The 27,049-nt window shown below is 40.8% G+C and overlaps 1 protein-coding gene across 1 annotated transcript in view; it reads right to left on the bottom strand.

Moving 5' to 3' along the window:
- Nucleotides 1–2,446: 2,446 nt before the first annotated feature.
- The window catches only part of LOC132899234 (BTB/POZ domain-containing protein 10), a 35,499-nt gene continuing 10,896 nt past the window's right edge, over nucleotides 2,447–27,049 (bottom strand). Inside the window, exons 3-8 of the mRNA XM_060940976.1 lie at nucleotides 22,337–22,604; nucleotides 22,114–22,216; nucleotides 19,080–19,200; nucleotides 12,832–13,029; nucleotides 12,620–12,730; nucleotides 2,447–4,028 (exon numbers count right to left, since the gene is read on the bottom strand). Coding sequence (XP_060796959.1) covers nucleotides 3,703–4,028; nucleotides 12,620–12,730; nucleotides 12,832–13,029; nucleotides 19,080–19,200; nucleotides 22,114–22,216; nucleotides 22,337–22,604 — 1,127 coding nt within the window. The 3' untranslated portion in view covers nucleotides 2,447–3,702. The remainder of the gene's footprint in view (nucleotides 4,029–12,619; nucleotides 12,731–12,831; nucleotides 13,030–19,079; nucleotides 19,201–22,113; nucleotides 22,217–22,336; nucleotides 22,605–27,049) is intronic.

The following is a 27,049-nucleotide window of genomic DNA, read 5'->3' as shown; positions in this document are numbered from 1 at the left end:
CTCTTTATCTACTTTTAGGACTTGTGTGAGAATCTGATGATGTTGTAGGTCATCTTTATGCAGAAATATAGAAAATTCTAAAGGGTTCACAAACTTAAGCCACACTGTACCTACTTTTGCAGCCCCCCCCCCCCCCCCCCCCGTGTGTGTGATCTTTTTTTCTTTTTACATAAAAAATGGTGTTCCAGAAATTTGCCATCTATAGGTTTATTATACAAGAAACTCCAGAATTATTGCAATGCTTAATATTTTGGGATGTATCGTTTTAACTACTCTTTTCTTATACACCTTGTTTGTCTACAAAAGACTGTACTGGTTTTGAAATTATTTCGTAATTGGTACCATTCCAATTAAGACTGACTGACTAAAACCTCCCTTAGAAAGAATAATGTCTCTAAATGTGTGTGGAACTGGCTGTAGGGTTGGTGACTTAATAATCAATCATATCATGTATGTAGATGACTTAGTCATCCTTAGTCCCTGTACTGCTGGGTTGCAACAGTTACTAAGAATATGTTCACAGTATGGTGAAGAGTTTGATATAAAATATAACGCTAGTAAGAGTAAGATCATGATTATAAGGAGCAGAGAAGATAAACGATCACTCTTCCCTGCCTTCTATCTGGCTGGCACTGCACTCAGTGAGTGCAGTGAGATTAAATATCTGGGCCACATTATTGCTAATGACCTGACAGATGATAGAGATATCTATAGGCAACGGCAGAAATTGTATGCGCAAGCGAACATGCTGTGCCGTAAATTTAGTACGTGCTCTGTGTCGGTCAAGATCTCACTCTTTAAAGCGTACTGTACACCATTGTATACTGCACACCTGTGGTGCCACTACAAACAAGGCAGCATTAGGAAACTCATGGTGGCTCACAATGACAGCATGAGGCTGCTGCTGAGAATTCCAAGAAGGTCTAGTGCAAGTCAAATGTTTGTCAGTGCTGGGGTACCTACTTGTGCAGCTGTGTTGCGTAATCTGATGTATAGATTTATGTGCAGGGCATCTGAGTCACGAAACAACTTAATTGCTGCTTTGGCTAGCCCTGGATGTAGCTCTGTGAGACTGTTCTCTAGCTTGTGGAATCACTGGCGAACATGCCTGTATGTGGGACAATGACTAATGAGAACTATGCAACGTTTTTTTTTTCTTTTTCTTTGTCTGTTTTACTTTTTACTGTGTTGTGATGTTTTTATTGTGATATGGATCCCCCTGGGTCTGGAATAAAGAATTGAATTGAATAGAACATCAGGGCAATTCCATGTAAATGTCAACCTCACCATGCAAAAATAAAGCAACATGTAATACATCAAAACCACTCCCAGAGATCTCACCTAGGCCTGTATTTTACAGATGTGAATAAGTTGAACCAATTTGTAACCAACCTAATACGTCACTGTCAGTCTTTCTTTCTTATAATGTAAACCCCAAGCTAAAATCAACTTTGATCACGTACAATTCTATATTATTGCCACAAGCCACAGAAATGTATGCTAAAATCCACAAAACAGCAAAACAATAGCCATCCTAAATATTATTTAAGAACTTTGATAGTTTTAGCTGATATTTAGAGAGTTTTTCAAAGGGTTATGGTGGTTAAATTGCTGATTTTCTAAACATATGCCATGTCTATTTCAGACGCGTCACATCCATAACGCTGACTTTTCCTTCCGAAACTCTGCATGAAATACAAAATATTTTAAACAAAGATTTTTTAATATTCACCTTGGACCCCTCTATCAAATGGATATCTCCATTTCGACATTAGGTTTACAATTTCACAGAGTTTGATAAAAATGTACAGTCACCCAAGAAAAGTGATACTTTTTCTGTCACATCCATAACGCGTCTTTTATTGGCATTTTCTGGCATGCCCTAGATGTACTATGGGAATTGTTCTTGTTCTATCACTTCTCCAGTATGGTACAGCCTTAAAATATGCAACACCTGTTTAAATACTGGGAGACAATAAAACATGCACTGGGTCATTTGTTGCCATTTTGAGTTCAAGTGTCACGTCCATAACGCTGGAATTGCTCATCACTGAGATTTTTCCTTTAATGTGTAACAAGGCTGGAGAAAATTCTTGGGCTCTTCACTACACATTTCAAGCGCCTTCCTCTTCTTCGATTCGCTCCCATCGGTCATTTTCTTCATTTCTGGCTGTAACACACCACATGCCTGTTAACACCAGTTCTGTTTGCCAAACCCATTTCTAGGGATGGTTAAATATTTTTTTTTTTGGAGGGGGGCTGGTTGTTTGGGTTAATTGTCTTGACCACCTCTCCATTTTGACTGCTGATTAATTTTCTGCAACCACAGCTCTGACAATGGTTCTGGCTGCAAGACAAATCACAGGGTTATATTAGTGCACTCGTTTTAATACACACCCTTTCTCTAGCAACAAACGAAACAGGGACTTGGATGGGGGACAGTGTGCATGTTTTCTTTAAGGAGACCTTTATTTGCAGTTTGCCAGTAACACAAGTTGACAGGGTGTTCTTACTTCATGTCAGGTTGCATTGAATCACATCACACCACCCCGTCACGGATTGATAATTTTTTCCTCAACAGCACACGCATTGTGTACACGACTGATCACAGTAGTCCTTTCATGAATACATTTTTTTTTTTATAATTTCTCAAACAAAAAGCCACAGTACATTACTTCCATCCCATCTGCATTCTCGTGGACAAAAACTTGCACACTACAGTTGGACACGAGGTTTGGTCTGCAGCTAGGTTTCACATCTGGATAAAATATATATATTCAACATACAGCCCCATAAATGTGTGCGTTTGAGTGGATGTACTTAACCAGGTAAGGATGCAGGCAGTGCTTGCAGTACTGTGAGCGATAGTAAATTCAATGCATGCTGAAGGCCAGCTGACGGAATTAAAAACCACCACCCTCACTATCAAAAGCAGCTGATGTAAATGTTTATTTTGGCTTGTGTTACACAAGTGCACAGAATCCAAGTTTCCGCTTTCAGAAGCTTTGAATCTTTGTACGTGCAAATTCAAGAGGCACATGATAGCACACTAACTGCACAACAGCGCAAGGTTTACCACACGAACCTGTGTTATAACTTTATACAAGGACTCAAGCTCTGAACGGTGGGATTCTGAACACATAAATGCAACACTGCATCCATTCAACAGGCAACACGACTCCTTTGGCTACAAAGGAGATTCTGAGGGGAATCAACCCGGGATTGACGGCTGTTTTTTTTTCCTTCTCTTTTTTTAATTGAAAAAATAATGATCGTTACACAGTGACACCACCCAGGATACATATCAAATAAGATCGAATGCTAAATCAATACAATAATATAATGGAAATGGAAAAGTAGTAGTAAATAATAATAATAATAATAATAATAAGCCCAATTACAAAATAAGTGAGGTTGCTTATTTCATTAAAAAAAAATTCCTTTGGTCAAGTAAGAAAGAGGGGAAGGAGGCAAAAAAAAAAAAAAACGAAAAAGGGTAACACTGCCCATGCCAGTATCCCGAGTCCCCTCTTTTTTTTTTTTTAAACATTTTCATAGTACAGTAGACTAGCTTGTTGAGGCTCTAAGGCTGCGAAAGGAGGTGCAGAAGGCAATCTGGTTAACGGTGTCACTCTCGCGCCATGCTGCAGCATGCTGTGGGAGAGGAGAGGAAGAACAGAGGGGAGAGGAAGAGGTGTGCATTCAGAGTGCAGGCGAGGCAGCGTCGGTGTCAGGCTCGTAGTTGTTGCTGTAGTGGTGTCCTGGAGCAGGGTGGTTGGGCAGAATGTCCAGCTCGTCCACCTGAGGGCCGGGGTGCAGCACCACCAGTTGGTCCTGTGGAATGTCGGCCGCTGCTGCTGCCAGGTTTGTGATGGATTTGCTCTTCACGCACTGGAAGTCCACGTGCCGGCTCTTACCCTCCTCCTTCTCCCAGGACATGCGGATGAAGGGCCTCTGCACGTAGTTGTAGATGACCTCAGGCCTGCCGCCTGGCCGCTTCTTCACCTTTTCTTTGTAAGTGGGATATCCTACAAAATATAATTTTTCTAGGTATAAACTTCATTTGGGCAAATGGCATGCAGAAAAATATTTATTTTTAATAACCTGTGAGATCTAATCAAGGATCATCAGTGAACAAAGCGACTTAATTTACCTGTAACAAAACCTTTTATTTATATATATATATATATATATATATATATATATATATATATATATATATAGAGAGAGAGAGAGAGAGAGAGAGAGAGCTACCGCATGACGTCACCGCGCCGCGAGATTTTGTTAGGCGCCATATTGGAAGACCAAGTACATGCACTCACAATATAAAACAAAGTACGAGCGAGAGTAAAGTGACACGATGGATGATAATTCGGGTTATGTGAGTACATTACCAGCTGCAGAAAGGGCACAGTATGTGAAGAAACTGGCTGTGATTGATGGGTTTGACCCATATGATAAGACTCGGGGCAAGGGAGAATGGAAACATAAGGAGGACCGGACACCAATTCTGCCATCTGTTTGCTACCGGTGTTGCCAGATGAGAGTGACAGTTTCCAGCCCAATCACAGTTTGAAACCCGCCCAATCCAATAAAATCCCGCCCAAAGGCTTAAGTTCCCAGATCTCAACGGTATTTGCGTTTATTAGTCATACATGCGTAGGATCGCATAGGCTGATACGCTATCACCACTTACAAGAGAATATAAGCATAAGAAAGAGAATGGAAGTCCGTGTGGCAGGGGAGAACAAGATAGTGCATACACGATACAAAAAAGTAGGCGCCACCCTCTTGTGGCCTTACTCGACACTGCAGAAATATCTAGACTGTTACAGATAGCAAATCACAACCAAAAAGAGCATAATAAAACAATCACAGAACTTGCCAAATACACCTCGTGTATCCCAGTGCCAGGCCCAAGTTAACACAGCAGCAGTAACCACCTGCTATTTACATGTAAAAAGATTACTATGGACATATGGAGACCATATTTACATGAACAGTCACTCTCCACCAGGGTGCTGAAAGACGCACGGCGCTACAGCTGTTAGTCTACAGTATGACAGCTAACATGGATCAAGAGCACACAACGCCGTGAAAAGTTATTTTAAGCCAGTCAGTTCTTTCAAGTCATCGAGGTGTGCTCTTAATTCAACGTTACAATACCTGCAACGAGCCCTGCTGTCGTCTGCTGGGACAGGCACTATCCAGGTTTTTAATTCAGGGTTGGTCTCCCATTCCTTCCTGTAAAGTTTTTTATATTTTCCCCACTTCGGCATGATGACTATTTCGCTACCAGAATACCAGCACAGAGCCTAGAACGACTAGGATACCAGAGTTGAGAGAGCGCGGGCTTCTGCCTCAGGCTTCTGCGTCAGTGCACTACGCTAGTTTGTTGATGTGACGTCACGTTGTTATAGCGACTGAATAACTCACTGCAATGACCATAATACGAGTGAGTGATGTATACTGAATTTTGTATTTGTATTGTTTTTAAACCATAAAATACCGGTTTGTTGTGCAGTTTTCAATATTAAAAAACCGCCAGTTGTTGGCAAAAGCAGCCCAAATTGTATATACCCGCCCAATGCATTTTTTTGCCCCGCCAGATGTAATCAAAAGTAGCCCAATTGGGCGGAAAACCGCCCAATCTGGCAACACTGTTTGCTACCCAGACATTGTAAACTATTTGTTGTTTACAACCAGTGCCTACACTCAGTGTTCGAACTATGCCGATATTTTCGGGGGGTCCCTTGCGCTTGTCTCAGAGCGCGGATCTCCAAACAGATGAGAAGCCTATCTTACGCACATATCACACGGACTCCACACCTCCACACACGCATCGCGTCTGAAGTCATAACTCATCAGGGGAAATCGTGTCCGCATTGGCATGTTCAAAAAACAACCTCGCGTCAACAATGATACCACACGCAAGGAAAAAAAAAAAAAAAAGTCAGGCTACTCAACAACCAACCTGGCAGCAGCAGTCGTTGTCATATCGGTTTATTTTATCTTTGATGTAAATACAACACTTCAGATATGCAAATGCTTCCCATTACACACGATTGCTATGTCAATAAACATCATTTTGCCAATATTTTAGAGACCCCCCAACATTTCCCAGATCATGTTTTCAAGGGATCTCATGTCTGTTTCAGGGGATCTCGGATCCCCCGAGTACCCCCGTAGTTCGAACACTGCCTACACTGCTGATGACTTGAAAGCCTACAAAGGGCTACAGGCTTACAATTATGTTGTTAGTGGCTTGGTTCGTGATATTACAGCTGTTATTAAGAATAACCTACACATAGTTATGGCCAAGGTAATCTTGTTGATATTTATCTTTTAATAATATATCTTTTCAGTTGAAAAATTAATACTTTTTGTTACTATTAAGGTATCCATAATTTAGGTTAATTTATCCAAATTATACATATGTATTTATGATATATGTCTACACAACAACTATGCTTTATTTATATAATAGGAGGGAGAGCAAGCCCCAAACCATCCTCAATTATTATTATTATTAAATTGTAGAAGTCTGGGAGGCTTGCTCCTCATACAGTTATCAACTTGGGGCCACTTTAGCATGTTTTAAATCTGAATTTCTTGCGTTTGCTTACGTCAAAGTGTCCGCAGATCATGCACAGACTTATCCATTATATCCACAGTTTTTTGCCAAGTCTCACACAGGTTTCTTTCAAGTCTACTGTTGGGCCAATAAATCATAAATAAAACAGCTCAGATTTGTTTAAGTCGTTTGCCACTCCACTTTATTCTCGTGGGTTCACATACCGCTGCCGTTATTTCCCCCGAATCACGAGTTTCTTGGTCTTCCAAAATGGCGCAGGGTCTGTTTACTTCCGGTTTCGGGTGACGTCAGTGAAAGGGGTCTATATATATAAAAATGCATTTTGACCTTGATAAGGAAAAGGCATGGCTTTCAGCTTTCGCAACTTGCACTGGCTTCATAACACAACAGAAAAATGTGTAAAAACTAATTTCCCTTGGACGTTACTGAAGTTCCCAAAAAACGCCAAGCAGTTTGTCCAGTGTTTATATCAAGATTGAAACTGTATACTGAAATACTGTATTTTGAAATTGTAGTTTTGTAGTTTCAATGCATTAAAAAGATCCGTAATTGTTTGTAATATAAAATTAGGTACTACCCAATAGCGGAGCTTCCACTCAAATGAAAAACATGCAACAGATGACATACTTTGATGTGTTTCAATTTCAACTTTATCACGAGAACATAAATTTCTCCAAACTCACATGTATATTATTCTTTTTATTACTATAAACTACAGTGTGCTTTAGGGATTTATAGCAAAATGTTTTGAAAACAAAAAGATACTGTTCATGAAAACACTGACTGGATTCAGGTCAACTTGTCAAATCCCGAAGCATTTCGCAGTGATTTCGAAATCAACATCACTATTTAGAATTAAATTCCTACAACTCATTTCTATTAATTCATTTTTTTTTACATGTTTTCTTTCTCTTTCAGCTTGTCGCTTTTCTTGTGAAAGATTTCTTCGCCTTTCTCTCGCTCTTTCATGTCTTCCTTCCTTTTCTTCCTCTGTCAAAACTCTCTTTCTCTTCCTGGTTTTGACTTCATCTTTCTCTCCTTGGTGAACTTGTTCTGACATCTTTTTAAAGTTTGTATTAAAGTTTGTAAAAATTATTATTTTGTTGTGCTGTTTGAGTTCTCGGCCGGAAAACCCGATAAATATGAAATTACCTGGAGACAAAAACAGCGCTCGAAACTAACGGTGTCCCGACGTCCCGGGGACCATAAAAAATGTCATCGGGACACAAAATTATCATATCTGGGACAATGGAAAAAAATAGATCTAGAAAAAAAGTTCTACATGGGGGAAATTGTGAGAGTAATGCAGTGCGCGTAGCAGTCACAATTGCAGGGTCTGAGCTGCACTCTGTGAATGAATGATTTGCCTTGAAAGCCTGTGTCTCTCTGAGAGGGAGCAGCCCGTCCCTTCTGTGTGTGTGTGTGTGTGTGTGTGTGTGTGAGAGAGAGAAAGCAAGCAGCCCCTCCCCCACCCGCGCGCTGCGCTGAGAGACACAGAAAGGGCAGTAATTGCTCAGAGTGCACCCTCCAAACAACGGGGATTTACACGAAAACGGAAGGAGATATTCACAAAATTATTTCACATTGAGTGCCACAAGGCTCTCCTGAACACGTTGATGTAATTTTTTTGTCTGTAGTGTAAAAATTGAGGTCACTAGAGCGAGTTAAAAACGAGTTTTTGCATGAGAAGCCTGAAAGTGAGGAGAGGACGGGCGCTCAGCCCCATAGACTGCCATTATAAACGTGGCTGCGCTGTGACTGCAAAGTCAGAAAAGTCACTGTAAATAATGTAAATGACTATGACTAAAGGTTACAATAAAAAAAACTTGCATTACACTGCTTTGTTTGCACTTATATGATAGGACACTTTTATCCAAAGTGACTTTACAGTTTTTTACAGTGTTACAGTCCCTGTAGCAATGTTGGGGTAGGTGCCTTGCTCAAGGGCATTTCATCCATTGATGGTATGGCTGATGGCTTTCAAAACATCTCTGAATGGGGCAACAGGTATATTACATAAAAATGGATAACGGTAATGATAAAAATGATAAGTTGGCCTTACATATGCCAACAGATATTCAAGGTACAAGTAGATGAAATGAACATAAAAGGGGTCTTATTTTCAACTAAAGTGTACTGCAGATGTAGTGAGTTGAAACATTTTCTGAATGAGCTAGTTGGCCCCTTTAAATAAATGGGTATCTATTCATACAGTGAGATCACCAAAGTTTAATAAACTGAAAATGCAATAACTAATTTTGAAGTAGATGATGTATAGGACATGTGTCACTTGTGTTTTGTGACTTACTGTAAAAATGATATAAAGGGTTCAAAATCGCATAGTTACAAATATAATAGTAACTTCATATGATAATATTAACCACTGGTTATTTCAGAGAGGAAAAAAATGGGGACACTATTGCTTCCATTCGGGACAATACAACAGAATTCGGGACCACTGGGGGACACAAAAAAAGTTAATTTCGAGCCCTGGACAAAAATAAGTTATGTAGGCGCGCTTGCGCTTCTAGTTCCCGCCAAAATCAAACAGCCAATCAGAATCGCGAGGGGCATGGATGGACGGACACGGCTGGGATCCCTGTGTGTCCGTGAAAAATCAACTCGATGGGTTACCAGAGTTTCTTAAGTATGGAGCTCGGCCCACGCGAAAGCTCCGCTATAAATAAATGTCAAGTTACATGTACCCAAGTGTACAGTTTCTTTACTTTGCATATCCTAGATGGTTAAGCAGTTGGGGTCAGAGCACAGGGTCAGCCATGATACGGCATCCCCAGGGCACAGAGGGCTGTTGAACAGGGGCAGCACAACAATGACAGAACCTTAATCACTGAGCCACCACTGTTGTCTTTTTAAGATATACATGTTATTTACCAGCTGGGAGGTCCGTATCGTGAAATACCGTGAGCGAGGCCCTCTGGGTCGAGGTCAGTATTCAAGGCCGAGCTCACAGTATTTCACCATACGGACCGACCTTAAGCTGGTGGTAAATAATATTTTTTTTTTTCTTTACCAAAATTCTAACAGAAAATGAGAGGGCCCGAAAGGGAAAACTGAGCCGAGCCGCCATTTTGAATCCTCATTCACGGCTGTAATGCAAATGGCTTCCTCCTCGGTATACAAGTGCACTTCCATGGCAGGGAAAAAATAAATTAAAAAAAATTTTTGCTGCCTATGTAGTCCCCTATTTATACAAAATTGAGTCATTCAGGATTCAGCCATGTTTTTGCTTGGCGTTAGCAAGTTACAGGTTTTTAGCTTTCTCCTGAAATGTTTTCTTTTATTTCTTCTTCCTCAGGGTAGTAAAACTCGCTTTCGCTGTGAAGACTGTCGTTATCACTATCCATGATGTAAAATTAATGCTATTCTCCTGAGAAACGCTGGCAAAAATTTATAAAGATTTTTGATAAATCTTATATTAAAAAAAAAAAGTTGACAAAAAAATTCTACTGTTTGTTGTTGTGAACTAGCGAGTCGCCAGAAGTCCATAACCGGGGTCTGTATCGTAGGATACGGACCTGCTCACCAGCCAATCAGAGCGCAGGATTTGATGGAAACCGGAGCATGAAAAAAATGAAGCCTTTTATTATCCCACAAGGGGAAATTTACATTGTTACAGCAGCAAAATATAGAAAGAGAAAAAGATAAGGTAGTGAAGCAGTAGTGCAAAAGTATACAAACTACATTTTAAAAAGATAAAAATTAACAAACTTGCATAAATTAACAGGTTTAGAGCTCTTCTGTAAAATAGTTTCTAAAAAACAAACTGTATGAAAGGCCACCCGTGTCTGAAATCACTCACTGTAGAGTGGAATATATAGCGAGTTCGTCATTTTGTAGTGCTGTCCGAATGTATAGTGAGAATTATTGCACCCTATATGGTGGACTCCTAGTATCTCACAATGTACAATGAAAAGTAGTGTACAACCGATGGTCACTAACCAAGCAATATATCCCATCATGCACTGCGGTTGCACTGGAGTGTTGGGGGGAATGGACAGAGGAAGAAAGGCATTATAAATGGATATTCAAGTACAATTAAAAATAGTAAGAGAATAGGAAAAAAAAAAAAGCTAAAATAAAACAGATAAAATACAAGTTGCTGTGGCAGTGGGGGCGTGATCAAGTGTTGGTCTGTGACCGGAGGGCGGAGTCAGGGAAGGTAAGTGTCAGAATCCCTACACCTGATGTGAATTAACCTGTTTGTGTGTCTTCCCAGCAACCACGCCCGATATAAGGAGAAAGAGGGCAGAGGAAGGGAGCTCTCCCGACCAGAACACGCGTGTGTGGCACGTATACGTATATATATATATATATATATATATATATATATATATATATATATATATATACACACACACACACACATACATATACATACACACAGGGTGCAATTTGTCAAAAAACCAGAAGGGGGATTTTTTTTTTTAAATCATGAAACGTCACAAAATTAAGGTAACAATAGGCTAACAGCTCAATAACATCCGATGATATCAAATGAATAACACTAAATGAAAACGAACACTAAACCAGAGATAGTAAATTCATCTTCCTATCTCTCTGACTAAATACACGAACACTAACACACAAAGTTCGCATTGCTTGTCGCGTTGCTGTGATGTTTCTCTCCCTCCGGATTAAATGGACAGTGACTCGAAAATCACTAAAATACATGAATACTAAATGAACAGTTTGCTCTGATGGCGCAGTTCACGTGGCCTTTTCTGCTTTCCCGTCGGTGCGCTATCCGCCGCGTTTCGCCCTTCTTTAATCCACATTTCTGCGAATTTCTCAGCAGGGAAGGAACGCACGTCTGACCCATTGACAGCGAGGAAAAGAAGGCTGTCAGTGTGGATACATTCATTCTGTTGCGCTCATCAGTAAGGATGTGATTCATGGCGCTAAATCCACGTTCACACTCTGCTGTTGACACGGGAAGCGTGGAGACGACAGAAAGCAAGTTGAGGAGATTTTCTCCTTGGACTCCGTTGAACTTGTACTGTCGAAATTCTTTCAGCAGCAGAGCGGTGTCAGAGACCTTAGCTGCCAGGGTTTTTTGAATTCTGACAAGTTTGTCTTCCCCAAACAGAATGCGCTCGCCTTCATCCTTCGGCTAGCTTAAGGGACACAGTGCAGCGCACGCAGCAAGCACACCGTTGTCGTCCAGCCTGGATATTGTTATTATCTACAATGTATCTATTTGCTGGGGACGTTCGTGAACATCAAAGCTGCCACTTCGGGTCATTTTGAAAGTGAGTGCAATGTAGACCATAGAAAACTGTCTCACAACATGCCTGTCATGTCAACTTTTTTTTTTGGTTTGTTTGTTTTATTGACGGGGTTGTCTCCGAGGATTTTTTTTCAGCAGAGATAAAAACCAGAGGGGGGGATGATCCCCCCCCCATCCCCCCCAGCAAATCGCACCCAGTATATATATATAGGAGTTAAACGTGTAGAAGCTGAAAAGCTGACAATAAAAGAGTTATTGAGAACTCAGTACTGGCCTGCCGTGCTTCTGTGCTCCACCCACCTAGAACACTTGCTACAGTTGCAGAGCGAGGAATTAATCAAAAGCCTCGGATTTGATTTAATAAAAGGCAGCAGCAAAGAAGAAAGGATTCAGCCTTGATTTAAAAGACGCAGGAGACAAAAGTCCTTTGTACTGATTAATGTGGGAAATACGCTCAGTATAATACGCACTTATCACAAAAATACATTAACGTATTTATTATTTTGAATGAAAACCCACTAGCCGACTGTTCCGGCATGTTTTAATTGTGCGACAGCAATGACGTAAATAACAGCGCAGCGGAGTAGTGTCCGAAAGTGTTTTTTCATTTTCCCAATGAGCTCACTATATAGAATTCCCTAGCTAGTGAGTAGGGAGTAATGAATGAGTGGGTGATTTCAGACACAGGGCGTGTTTGTACGTGACAACACGTTACACATGACTAATTACCATACATTTCTAATTTTTTTATACAAAGTCCATGAGAAGAGCCTTACCTTCAATGCCTAGTCTAATTTTCTTGAGTCCTCGTTCTTTTAAAACGGATTTGGCCACGTCTCGGTTTTCAATGTACTTGAAGAAACGGTAGAGTTTTGTACTGTATATTACTGAAACACAAAAACAGAGGATGATGTATTCAGCCAAGCGAAAGATCATTTTGAAGAAATGCAACGCGTGCACGTCTGTCTGTCTGTCTGTCTCCACTCACTCTGCGAATACTCCTCTCCCATCTGGGGTGGATACTCCTCGTCCCAGTCCACCACATCATCATCCGTGAGCACAACAATGTGACACTCCCTCTCTCCACTCTGAGCGCTGGCCACCATCAGCGGCAGTACCATCTCTTCAAGGTAGAACTCAAACTGCCGCCGCGCACCGTCATTTGACAGTTCGTGCATCAGAGCACCTGAGGACAAAACCGAAGATCATAAACACTCATGTACAGATAAAAAGCTACATGCAGTTTTCATTTAAAGGAATACTCCACAGTTATTTTTACGGTATCTCTTTTAAATGAGGTCAAGACATATGGGCAAGAATTTCAACAAATTTCCTTATATTTCAGCTTTCAATCGACCTTTCAGAAATTGTACTGCTTTTTCAGAGGCAGGATGAATGGTCATGTGTCGGGCTCAGTGACATGACAAAAAGAAATCACGATTCTCAAAAGCATTTCTACGCTACACTGTATGCATCTGTATTTTTTTTCTTCCCCTTTGTGTGCGCATGTGTTTGAAATTTAAAAAAAAAAAAAAAAAAAAAAAACACTCACCCCTCAGCCTAGGAAGCCCTAGCTAGATTAGCTTTCAAGTTATTCTAGGGCTTCCTGCACCTCTTTCCAAATTACATTTATATACACACTTTTTTTCCCCTTTACAAAATTAACAGGGAGGGAAAGTGAAACACAGCGATCCTAGTGGTAGCGTTCCTAAGCCGAGAGCCATACTATTGAAAATCCCATAGACCCGATTTTTAAAAAAAATCCCACGAAGTTATGACGTGGAACTTGTACACCCCCAAAAAATATGTTGTATATGTTGGGATTATCTAGTAACTGTGAAAGTATCAGGTGAAATTTCGCTGTCTTTTAAAAGATTGAAATTGCGCCTAACCTGTCAGAAACGGGCTACAACCAAACTGTCAGAGACTCAGATTGTTGGCGCGCCCACGTCTAAGACGCACTATTTCAAATAATGAACGCATTGTCGAGAGGGGCAGGGGCCAGTATGGATGCAAGCATTTTATACCCTATTTGGAACGTTTCGTGGCGTATTACTTGACTTCATGGTCTCAATATCGAAAATCTTGCACAAATATGCAACTTCCAACATAATTATCTGGATATTCAACAGATTTCAGCAGCGGATGAATTTGTTTTGACCGCCGCCATATTGAATATACATCGGACCCGTTCGTGTATTTACGCCGTCCCCGTTTGTAGCGTCCCAAGCGAGTAAAACCTGATCCAAGTCTTTCGCTAGGTGGCGTCTTACGGTCTATGTACGAATATTCGAAAGAGACAAGAAAACATGGATAAGAAAAAAAAGAAAAAATACATCTATTTTGTCATTCTTCGGCAGAGAGTACATTCACCTGAAAAAACTGATACCCAAGGTAATTAGTCATACTAGATTTAAAATAACAACTACTACTGCAACATGAACTACTACAACAGCAACCACCACCACTACTACTACTACTATAGACCTACACCAAACTGAAAACAAGTTAATAAAATAAATCAATGAAATTAGAAGTAGAGATGATTAGAGACAAGCAGAATTAAACCGTCACAGCATGCAAAAAACAAACCCATTCTTGTGCTATAATTTACAAGGAGGAGATAATATAGATGTGATATATAGTGGCCTGTGGTTGAATTCCAAAATCTTGCCACTGATTAAACAATATCTCAATATATTTGGTTGAAGCATTGATTGTCATCTACATTGCTTCATATGGCTTCTAATACCAAAAAAAAAAAAAAACAGAATTGAAAAGAAAAAAACAGCCCCTGGGCTGCCCCAGCTCTTCATTGGGCTCGCTTCACTCACTAGGTTCGCTTCAACTGAAGGATAATCACTGGGCCCCCCATTGTAGAAATGGGCCCCTGTTTTTTCCCCAGGACGGGCCCTGTGGGCCTCATGACCTGCAAAACAATCGGAGTCTCTGAACTGTCTAGTCAGAGTTGCTCATATTACGTCAGCAGTAGGCTTGATAAGTTTTGTTCTTCACACTAGCCCTTACGAGTGCTGACAGCTCTCCCTGTGAATAGCGGCAGTTGACTACATGCCCTGATCTGTAATGGTTATCCCCACGAGGGATGTGTTTCTTATTGGTACAGAAATGCTCCGCCAACCACGCTATACAAATCAGCATGTTGATGTAGGCTACTCGCCGGCCGCTACCTGCTACAGATTTGGAAAGGCGCTAGACTTGCGGTGACGTCACATACACATCGGGTCCGTTTAGTCTTTGATCAGCTTGTTAAAAAAACATTCAAAACAATTCAAATCGGTGGAAAAAATAAAGTATAATCACCAGGATCGATAGAGCTGCCCGACATGCACAACATATGGAAGCCATTGTCTTAACTTTTTGAAGTGTAACCTGAAATGTAATTTTTTGAAAAGATATTCCCATTCATTTTGCCATAGAGGTTGGAACGCATCCAGTAGGGGGCGATGAGATTACTTTCCCTCCCTATAGTTCTGGTTTTAACTTACAGTTTATTGATATCAGTTTTTTTCTTTCTTAGTTATATTTTAGTGTTATGCTTAGAGGTGTAAATAAAATAAAATGTTGAACATCATAATATATAGGCTTGCAAACAAACTGCCAGCACTAAATTTCAATAAATAAACCATTTGATGATGTGTTATTAAAATGTGCACATTTTACTTTTTATATAAAAAGCATTCACGACAGATAGATGACCTTGAAATTGCAAGCCTCAACGTCAGGCATTGCCCAAATGCCCGATTTGCCCAACCAAGAGGCTCGGGCAGAAATATTTTAGTGAGTAAGACCCGTTCAGGCACACCTATGGTCGGCTTCTTTAATCACAAAAATGATTCGAGTGAGCACGTTACAAAAAAACAAGATGTATTAACCAGCATCCTCACCGACCCTGTGATTGCCATTTTGCTTTTTTCTTCCCGATTTGTAACGGCGATTCTGATCGGCTCGCTTCAGGCGCATGTGCGCATTTGTGCTTTTCATCACTACGAGCGGTCACTGGTGCCCTCTATGTTTTCCCGGGTTGACTTCAGGACGCCACACACACACGTACGTGTGTGTAAAAAAGCTAGTGGTAAGTACATTCAACGAATGGAAAGACATGCTTGTGTGTCTCAAATAGTAAACCACACGATAAAGGTTGTTTAATTTCCTCCTAAATGCAATGACAAACTGAATGATAAGACAGTACTGCAGTACAGACTCCTGTTTTATAATATTTTTAGTTTTATAATTAATCTTTGTGGCGGCACGGTGGTGTAGTGGTTAGCGCTGTCGCCTCACAGCAAGAAGGTCCGGGTTCAAGCCCCGTGGCCGGCGAGGGCCTTTCTGTGCGGAGTTTGCATGTTCTCCCCGTGTCCGCGTGGGTTTCCTCCGGGTGCTCCGGTTTCCCCCACAGTCCAAAGACATGCAGGTTAGGTTAACTGGTGACTCTAAATTGACCGTAGGTGTGAATGTGGGTGTGAATGGTTGTCTGTGTCTATGTGTCAGCCCTGTGATGACCTGGCGACTTGTCCAGGGTGTACCCCGCCTTTTGCCCGTAGTCAGCTGGGATAGGCTCCAGCTTGCCTGCGACCCTGTAGAACAGGATAAAGCGGCTAGAGATAATGAGATGAGGATATTGCTAGTCATTGTTATCGGCAAAACAAAGTGCGTTTTGTGCCCTAAACTCCACATTAAAAAATTAATTTAAAAAAAAGGGCCATATTACATACTAGTACCATACATAAGTCTTACATATATGATCTTAATTTATATTTCATGTTTTCAGGGCTTGTCTTGTTCTTCTGTTACAGAAATGAATGAATTTTAAAAGTACTTTTTTTTTTTTAAACATGTACTTTTGTCTAAATAACCATTATACCTGTAGAAAACATACCAGTATTGCCTTGAACCATGTACTTGAAAACTTGTTGAAATACTGCAAAATTTTAGGGTGAAAGGAAATTCAAGGGGGGCAAAAATTTTCTGAGGCCATTTAAGGTGTCAAACGTGAACACTGAGGCCTGAATTGAGAAGAAAGAAAAATCTAAAAAGTAACATTTCAGAAGTTATAGATTAAGTACAAAGTTCACATCATGTTGGCTGCTTCTAGCAAATTTGTAATTAAAAATATATAATTATTAACAAAAGGACACCCACAATACCTAAGTATATTGTGATACAAGCTATCATAATAGCAATATAATATTGTCATATCGTCCCAGCTCTAGTTGTGTTACCAGCGTAGTGACGCACAGAAATACCACAAAAACAAGTAATGGATTTGGATTCTGATACACCATTCTCTTATGTCTCATCCCCAGAACTTTGTTAGAGTCTAACTGTATTTATGAATGTATTATATCGCATATGTAAATGACTGGATTCACCTGCCCTTAAAAGGTCATAGGCAAATTGTCAGAGGTGAAACGTAGAATATCAACTTTATTGTCTAGAACAACCACCCAAAAAGTGAATTCAATTTTCCTAGTGTCTAATTTGCACCCTAAAATTGAATAAAACGGTTAAAATGTACCGTTTTGCCCAATTTCCGAAGGTTTGTTTACATCTCACTTATGCGCGCTTTCACCACCAGGGGACCGTCATCGTGACGTCATTCAAGCCAAACAGACCGGGAGCAGCTCTGTGTTTACTTGTGAACCGAGCACATGTGTACAGACTTTGGTCGTGAGAGGTTGTGTAAAATGTCTGAAAGCGATAGCGATTTTGAAGTCAGAACTCTCCAAATTGAATATCAAGAGGTGAAACCGTATATGTATGAACCTATGGCCGTCGCGAAGGAGTCGGTGAATGTGGCTCACTGGTTTGACTGTGCGGCCTCGGAATCGGACAGCGACTCGGCCGACCCCGATTGCGGTGACCCCGGACCGCAACGAGACTCGCACCCAAACGATTTATCCTGGTAGTTATGATCAATTCCTACTTTTGTCGTAATACTAAATAAGAGCCCTTCTGAAGAATAATTAAGCCGCCCTCCTGAGTGGATATAGGTAACGATTACTTGACAGTGCGCCGGTAGGCCACATTAGCCTGCCATCCACGGCATTATACTATTTATAGCCTACTCTAAGCGAGGAAATATCCCTTTGTCTCATTTCCACAATGATTGTACAGGATCCCTCAGGATTCTTGACTTGTCAATTACAAGCAAAAGCAAAAATGTTTACCTCCAATCGTCTCTTTTTTTTTTTTGAGCATTGCTGGTTCATTTCTTCTTTAACTGCTTGATTTTGTTTCACGCGCACAATCCACTCTCTCCGCCTCGTCTCCTTTTTCGGAAAAAGCCAACCCTCTCGCTCCGCCTCGTCTCCTTTTTCGGAGAAAGCCAACCCTCTCACTCCGCCTCGTCTCCTTTTTTCAGAAAAAGCCAACCCTCTCTCTCTCTCCGCCTCGTCTCCTTTTTTCGGAAAAAGCCAACCCTCTCTCTCCGCCTCTTCTCCTTTTTTCGGAAAAAGCCAACCCTCTCACTCCGCCTCTTCTCCTTTTTTGGAAAAAGCCAACCCTCTCGCTCCGCCTCTTCTCTTTTGGAAAAAGCCAACCCACTCGCTTTGTCTCTTCTCCTTTTTCGGAAAAAGCCAATCCTCTCGCTCCGCCTCTTCTCTTCTTCCAGAACAAGCCAATCCACTCTCTCCACCTCTTCTCCTCTCTCAGTAAAAGGTAAAAACATCTTCCTGAACCAGTCCCGTTATTACAGTTCACTGCACAACAATAAGGCATGGTTTTTCTTTGGAAATTCCTGAACGCACGTCTGCACTCAAGCTGAACGGCAACGCAAGTAAAAGGAAGTGGACTCAACTCAAGTGATTTGTTTGTCTTGAATGACGTCACGAGCCGAGTGGTCACAGAAATCGCCGAACAGAAATTCACCACGATCCGCGCTAACTTATTTTAATTATTACTCATTAACAATACTTCTTGGGACCAGAAGAAAATTACAGAGTTTTTTTTTTTTTTTAACATATAAAGTCTCAAATGTGCATAATTGAAAACCGTTGTCTATGAGCTTTAATCCCATAACACATGATCTTTTCTTAGTATATGAAAGCATGATTTTCTGTGGTAATCTGCTAAAGATTATACAGTGTGAGGCGCAAAGTGTAAAGCAAGAGCAATGAACAAAAAGACATTTTGAGTCAAAACATCACGACAGTATTGGGATAAATCCAATAAACAATCTCTGTGCAGTGCACAGAGTGATGCAGAGTATCTACTTACTGAGGTCCCTGCATTTGATCGTGCTATAGTCAAAAGAGATGCACAAATAGTCACATGCTTCCCTCAGCTCAGGAATGGAGATTCCATCTGGACAGCGGATTATCCCAGTTTTGTAGTAATCCTGCCAATTAGACAGAAGGCATTAGATATAAGAGAAGCAGCAGCATTCGAATACATCGATCCCTAAAGCAATCATGACTTCAGTATCGAGGTTCACAAAGTGCAAAAGTGTTGTATGTGGTGTCCTGAATTGAACCCCTTTACATAACTGTCTGTAACAGACACCACAATGTGATTACAGCACCAGTTTTGGCTGACCGCTTTGAGGCACGAAGGCCACAGTGTGACGTGACAGTGTACAGAGACAAAGCTGATGCAAAGGTTTTAATCTCCTTTATAAAAAATAAATTTAAAAAAAAAAAAATGTAAAAAGACCAATACAAAAGGCTTAAAAAAAAAAAAAAACCCACACAAGTCATCAGGAGACGACACCGGCCCTCACATGAAACTCCACTCCAAATTTTCCCAAGTTGAACTGGTTGACATGGAAATACGGAAAAAAGTAAAATTACAGAAATCCCAAAATGTCAAAAGGCACAACTCCTCTAGTCACTTAACAAAACTGTGAGGTTTCGTGAAAAAAAATTTCCTAATAGTTTGAGAGTTATGCTCTGGAAACTAAAATGTTTACAGACGGACAGACAGCGTGATGGCTATATCTCCCTGCGTTATATGCCGAAGGGAGGGGGAAAAAGTTTTAATCTCCAATATTACAATGAACATGTTGACTCTGTTGCACAGTGCTACCCAAAACTTATTGTAAATAAGGCCACCCATTTTTTATCTTTAGGTTCACGGATTTTTTCAACATATTTTTGATGATGTCGGTCAAAATAAAAATAAAAAAAACGTGTCCTTGTCCAATTTTTTTTTTTGCATGGCAAAATTTCAATGTCGGATTAAGATCATTCATTCATTCATACATACGTGTGTGTTCTTGTGTATAAGTTTATAACACGGACTAGCATTCCAGTACTTACTTCTCTGAAGGTATGTGGTCATATGACCGTTGAGCTCTCATGAGCACATCGAAGGCTGATACGTTCGTGCTACTTGATTCGATAGGACTCTCTGCGGCACCATCCTCTTCTAATTCCACAGTCAGATACTTGCAGCCAAAACCGCGAACTAATGTTATGGTAGGCATATTAGGCATCGCGCTCGTTACATCACCACCTTCTTTCTGAGAACCAAAGATCGTTTTGATCTTTTCATTGTTTACTTTCAACGCTTGAGAGACGAAATCGCCCATGTTTTGGTTAGTGAGACAGTGAAAAGACTTTTCTTTACCACACTTTATGCTTACGTACAGTTGAGGCGATAGCTCGGAATCCATACTGTCAGCGTCAGCCATGGTCAGCACGAGTTTGACACTGTCGTAAAGCGGTCGTAAATACCATAAAAACATTCAAGTGAATACTCAATGTCGTAAATAGTTTCGTTTTCGGACTCGGCTGAAGTGGATATATACAACACACACTGTCGTTTGTATGTGCGATTCTAATACTTTTTACTTAAAGAAATGTGACCTAGTACCAGGGATACAGTGCTGTTACAAGAAAAATGTGTGACTTTTTTTTTACATTTCTTTTTGTACGATTCGGCGGTTAAAATAAAAATACGCACAGACTTTTTATTTTTCTAGCGGTAGTATTTAACTGCTGTCGGCGGATCCGTGATCCGAAAAATCTAAAATGAGTCGCCCAATCAGGGAAATAAGCATCTCCCCCCCCTTGTAAAATACAGAAACTTTGGATAATATATCGATGGCAGTTTCAACAACCTACACACATGGGCTGAGGCATGATATGGCTGATTATAGAATGGTGGTAGCATCTTTTATTTAGCCGAGTCAGTTAGGTTTCTGGGCAACTCAGCTATGAGCAGCACACTGAAGCTTGCTCTTCCTAGGTAGTCTAGCTACAGGGCTCGACGTTAACGGTAGTCCGACTGTCTGGGACAACCAAATGTTTGGTCCGGACAAGTCAAATACGCATCTGCCTGTCCAACGGGACAAGCTGAATTTGTTGAACTCCACCATTTTTAATAGTAATTATTCAAGAGTTACATCAATAAAAGTTCCAACAAAACTAGTTCAATCACCTCGGTGATCCGGCCGTGTTATCGTTCATGAAATTCCGAACGAGCCGAGTGCAGCAGGCGAGAGCGTAAAAATAACCACGTCATAATATCTAATTACAGATTAGACTTTCAATTAATTGAAATTGGAGAAATGGCGATCAAATACCTCAATAAAATAAATATCTGTGGTGAATCTTCATTTCATTCAGACTTTTTAAATTGTATTTTTCTTTTGTATGGTTCACACATTATCATAAAATATTTCGGGGGGGGGGGGGGGGGAATTTTACAACAACAGTGCCAAACTCACTGACTGTTTGTTTTTATTCACAATGTGATTGTCACCCTCATCATGTCCAACTTGTTTTCTTTCATTTTCATTTCTCTAAATTAAATTTATACTTTAAGTTTTAGTGGATTAATCAAGATCTAACTTTTTATTTCTTCCAAAAGCTTTTAGTTTGGGCGAGTCTGACTCTAAACTGTAGCTCAGGTAATGGGTTATAACAACACATGCACCATAATGGGGCACTGGATAGTTTTTGTTTATTGTTACAGTTAAAGTTTGAGTTTTATTGAAAAAAAAATCATTAAAATAAATCATTAAAGCATTATGATAAATTTTGTTAACCACCTTCCTTTCATTGAACTCAAATATATAGTAATAAAAAGGTTATGGTCAGGACAAATGAAAAATCTTGCTGTTTGTCCAACCGGACAGGTGGATTAAAAAGTTAATGTCGAGCCCTGCAGCTAATCATTTCATCACTGGTCCACCCCTGCTTATTAAAGTTGGGCAATTATTGTGCCAGAAAACTTTCATATTGGCACAAAACTAGCATGGAGTAACATCAGTATTGTGTAAAAATGTCTGGTGGCAGAGTAAACTTACCAGAATGGCCCTGAACACAGTGGAACTGATGCCCTCTGCCACCTCGTACTCCCCCTTCTCATTGGGTCGTGTGAAATTGTGTTCTCGCCCAGAACCAAACATTCTATAAACGAGCACACAAACAAGATTTAATCAACAATTCGGCTCATTATTCCTAAACTGACATTATACTTTTACTAATATTTTGCTCCATATTACAAGGTTGAGGTTGTTTAACACAAACCTGCCCAGCATGGTATTCGGTTGTGCAGTAAAGATGGACGGGTCCACCACAAAGCGCGTGTTGTCCACAATGAGCGTGACCCTCTCTGAGGTGCGCAGGCTACGAGCTCCTTCCTTGGCGTTTTCATAAACAAACACCATTTCACCCGTACCCATGCTCTTAAAGGTGCCCTCCGTGCTGGACAGGCTGCTGTTGCGGCTGCTGGAGCCACTGGGAGAGACTCTCTGAGGCCTGGGGCTGTTAGACCGCGACGAGCCGCTCTCCCGTTCTGCACAAGCACATGACCAACACAGAGATTAGCAATTACAAAAATCAGATTTCACTTATGAACAACGATATATTGAGATGAAAGACACCATTGTTTTTGCAAACACAGAAAGCTCTTTCCTCAGTTAACGCAAAATGAGATCCAACTAAGAGTGTTGGCAAGGTACGGTACAAACTGGTTTAAAAAGTTCACCGTTAATGGTTTGAAGCTAAAATGCAGTTAAATTTGTTGCACAAGAACAACAGAATTGGCACATACCATTTCATATATGTATCTTTAAGTTAATTTGAATCATTACCTTTTACTGTAAAACAAAACATGCTCAATAGACAGCCCTTGCTTGAAATAAACGCTACACTAAGAAAGACCGTTTCCTTGAGACTTGATTGTGGACGCATGTTTCCTGTGTACATCACATTTAGGGCTGTCCCCGACCAAGGATTTTCTTGGTCGACCAGTGGTCGTGCATTCACTCCGACTAATCGCCCCCCCCCAAAAAAAAAAAAACCCTGCCCATTTTTACCGGGATACACATCTGTGAGGCTTTACCTGTAATGCCGGGCTGCCGTATCTATGCGCATTTACCACTAACGGCGGGGGTAACCTTCATGCAATTTTTCATGCTTTTTGCAATTTTTGACCGTCATGTAACTTTCCATCTGGTTAGATGTCCATATATCCGTTGTGAAACTGAGTGCTTTGCAGTTTTCGATCTTGCCCTGAAGTGTTTGTTTTGTAGAGTTGTATTTGCTCGTAACCGCGTGCATCACTGTGTCACGTCTTGGCAGGCTGTATCCTGGCTCGAGGTATTCAATTAGATTTTTAAATCCCTCACCACTGATGATATTCACAGGTCGCATGTCCAGCGCGATGAAATCAGCTATTTTGTCAGTTATGTCTCTCTTCCTTTTTTCAGATAGAGAAGGTTTCATTACGAGCTTTTGCTGAGTCAGTGATGAGGATGATGAGGATGCCGTGGAGGAGGCTGGCTCATCGCAATAAAGTGGATGCGCCTGTAGAGAGATTGTAAAACAGTGAGCTGGATAATTTAGCTTTACCAGTGGCCAGTAACCAGTAAGCCTACGTATTGCAATCAAACTTCAGGTTGCAAGGGGTAGGCTAGCAGGCTACTTACATGGTTGAGGTGGTAAAGCATGTTCGTCGTGGAAGAATGAAAGGCGAATGTTTTTTTGCAAATTCTGCACGTAACCCTCTTTGGGTCATCTTTGTTCTTTTCGAAATGAGCCCATATTTTAGAGCTCCTTCCAGACATGCTGTCTGCCCGTGTTAAAAAAATCACCAACAGTAAATTAGTGTCACGATTTCCTTTATCATGCCCGTCAAATTAAAAGCCCTTCAGCCCTTTGACAAGATGCGGCATTTTTCCCTGCGACCAATGGAATTTTGGTCGGCTAATAATTTTTTGGTCGACCAACGATTAATCGATTGTTTGCCGTCAGCCCTGATCACATTATTGAAGAAACATATCACAAAGCTAGTGGGCCTGCTTGCATATTGGCATCAATCTATCCATCAATTATTTTGATAATCGATGAGCGGAGTAGTCGATATCATGTGGCGCCATGAATTCTACTTGTACAGATAATTAACATTTGTTTTTTGTAAATAAATGCTACATAAAACTTCATTTTATCCTAAAATTCTGACATTTTAATGAAAAAACATTTTCCCAACAATTAGTCATGAATTGCTCAGCGAGTCTCAATCAGTATATATTTAAATAATATTGACTAGCATTGAGTGGCATATCAGATATATTCCATTCAGCTAGCATGATATTGAACGAGTTGAAGACAAGTTCAAGATCATGCTAGATGAAAGGAATATCTGATATAAAAAAAAAAAAAAGCCAGCCAATATTATTATTCCTTTCGGATATTCAATGCATCTTTCACTTTCGAAATTCTCTCAAAATCTTCCATAGTTAACAAAACAAACCTGGTGGCCATGTTTGTTTACAAATTGTCTCAGTCGCTCGCTAGCACTGAAGTTTTACATCTCCGACGTGTGACGTCATGTTGTCTTGACAACCATGCAATATCGTAAACCACATTCAACGCTCATTCTCCATTGGGTAGAGTGATGTAATACATGTAGAATAAGCGATATGCGAGGATTTTGCATCCTATCAAACCAGATGAATGAAACACGCTAGAAGGGAATAGAACACGTTTTTATTCCATCAAAAAAGTGTCCTGTATGTATAATAGCAGCATATATTTGACATTAACATGCTTTTTTTTAAATAAAAATTTCATGACGTAGAGAAGTACCAACTGGTCAACTCATATCTGTGAAGATACTCAGTCGTCCAGGTACATAGTAATCTGTGGTTGGTAGAAGAGAGCAACAGTCCAGTTGCTCTCTTCTACCAACCACAGATTACTATGTACCTGGACAACTGAGTATCTTCACAGATATGTTTCTACGCACTTTGGGATGAGTTCCCTTCGACTAGTGTGGGAGTATGAGAGGACTTCCAGAAAACTGGCAGACATCTTAGCCAGAGAGGATCGTTCATTTTTGTCAACCTGGAACGACCAATCACTGAACAGAGGTGGGCGTCTATGACATCTATCAGCCACCTACAATGCAGCCATCAGCATTCTGATTCGGATTCTATGATGATCCATGAGAGGAGAAATACTTGATACTCCCTATTAGACAGACAGAACTGAGGATGCCTTTCGGACGAGAGGCGAAACGTCTTCAAGACTTTTCAAGCAAGTCCAGTTGCTCTCTTCTACCAACCACAGACAACTGGTCAACTCTTCTGCTTTGCAAGCAGAGTTTTACCAATAGATGGTGTTTTAAAGCTAGACGGCCTTTTAGTTTCATAAAATTGGTGAAATTTAGCTCCCTCTGAAATTTGGTCATTGTGATGTGTTTATTTCTGTAATATCTTTTTTAAAAATTAATTATTAATTAATTAATTAATTTAAAAAAACCGCCCCAGGCCATGGTGTGGTTGTGAAGTTATTTAATTTGAGGGGATTCCCGAACAAATAATGTGCATGAAGTCACTCACTTCACGCAGTCAAACAGACAGAGGAAGTCCGTGTGCGCAAGTTTACCTTTGAGCGTGCACTGACCGTTACATCATTCTGTCGTTAAACGAACAGCTGATCACACCGAGGTGCTCGCTGACCGCCGATATTTATTAGTTTGGTTCTGCGTTTCCTTTCCTTCGTATAGAACATAACGTCCTTTCTTCTTGCTTTCCGTTACTGTAATTGGTCTTTCGTGTTTCATTCGCATCCTCCGTTTTCCTCTCCTGTTTCAAATTTGTATCCCACAATGCCCTGCGCAAACGGGGAAAGCCCACCACATGATGCATGACGTAGTATCTTGAATTGCGTCATAGTGAAGCAGGAAAAAAATAGCAGAGAATTTAAGGCCACGTGGCCCTAAATTCATCAATTGTTCTATTTAAAAAAAAAACCTACTAAAATAGTTTAGACGTTACATACAGTAGGAAGCATCACATAAAACAAACTGAAGGCAAATAAATGCAGATGCATCGGATTTAAACTCTTGTATTATGATGCATTTTATCCAACAGACGTAACTTCTGAGTGAAAGCTTGTCTTTGCTGTGACATGCCTATAGTGTGTAGCCTTATCATACAGCAGGGTGTCAGAGTAGAGCTGGGCGATAAATCGATTTCATCGATTAATTCAAATTTACAGTTAAGGACGATGTGTTTTTATGAAAATCAGTTTTCTCTCAGTTTTAACTTCCGCCACCGACGCTCCCCTCTGCGCATGTGCAGAACAGATCGGGCAGCAGGGACAGATCTGGCACTGACACTATAGCCCTCCTCCCATGCGCTTGCCATAGACACACACAAACAACATGGCAGCGATTGGGGGAAAGCTGCAACATGTGCCCAAGAAAGGAGTAACTTCCTCCGTGATCTGGAATTGGTTCGGTTTTGCGGCGTCTGAAGGCCAATTTATGCTGACAACCCAGTCCTCGCAGATAGCGTCGCAGACAGTGTCTGCATAGCCCCCCCCACCTTCGCAGACGCTCTGCGCGCACCTCCCAAAAATTGTGACCGCCGCAGAAGCCTCGCAGACAGCGTCGCAGACAAAAGGGCTCCGATTGGTCCACTCCACATCCGCTGTACACGCACTTCCGCTTCCCTACTTTGGTTTGTTTTCACGACCGCCATTTTTAAAAACACGAGCGAAGATGGAGCAGCACGAAGAGCGGTTGATCGAGGAAGTACGTACATCTATACGACTCCAGTTCTAGTCATTATAAGTAACCGGAGGATAAACACTCCACTAACCACACCCACCAACTACTCCTAGCGATTTTGCGACTTCGCGCCCCCTTGCGTTGTGGCGGTGAATAACATCGCGCACGCCTATTACTCCCCGTTCAACGATAAATTACAACTGTCTGCGAAAAGCTATCTG

Source organism: Neoarius graeffei, chromosome 15 (assembly GCF_027579695.1).
Source record: "Neoarius graeffei isolate fNeoGra1 chromosome 15, fNeoGra1.pri, whole genome shotgun sequence".
Classification (NCBI taxonomy): Eukaryota; Metazoa; Chordata; class Actinopteri; order Siluriformes; family Ariidae; genus Neoarius; species Neoarius graeffei.
Note: the sequence above shows the minus strand (reverse complement) of the source record. Positions and strands in the feature narration are given on the sequence as shown.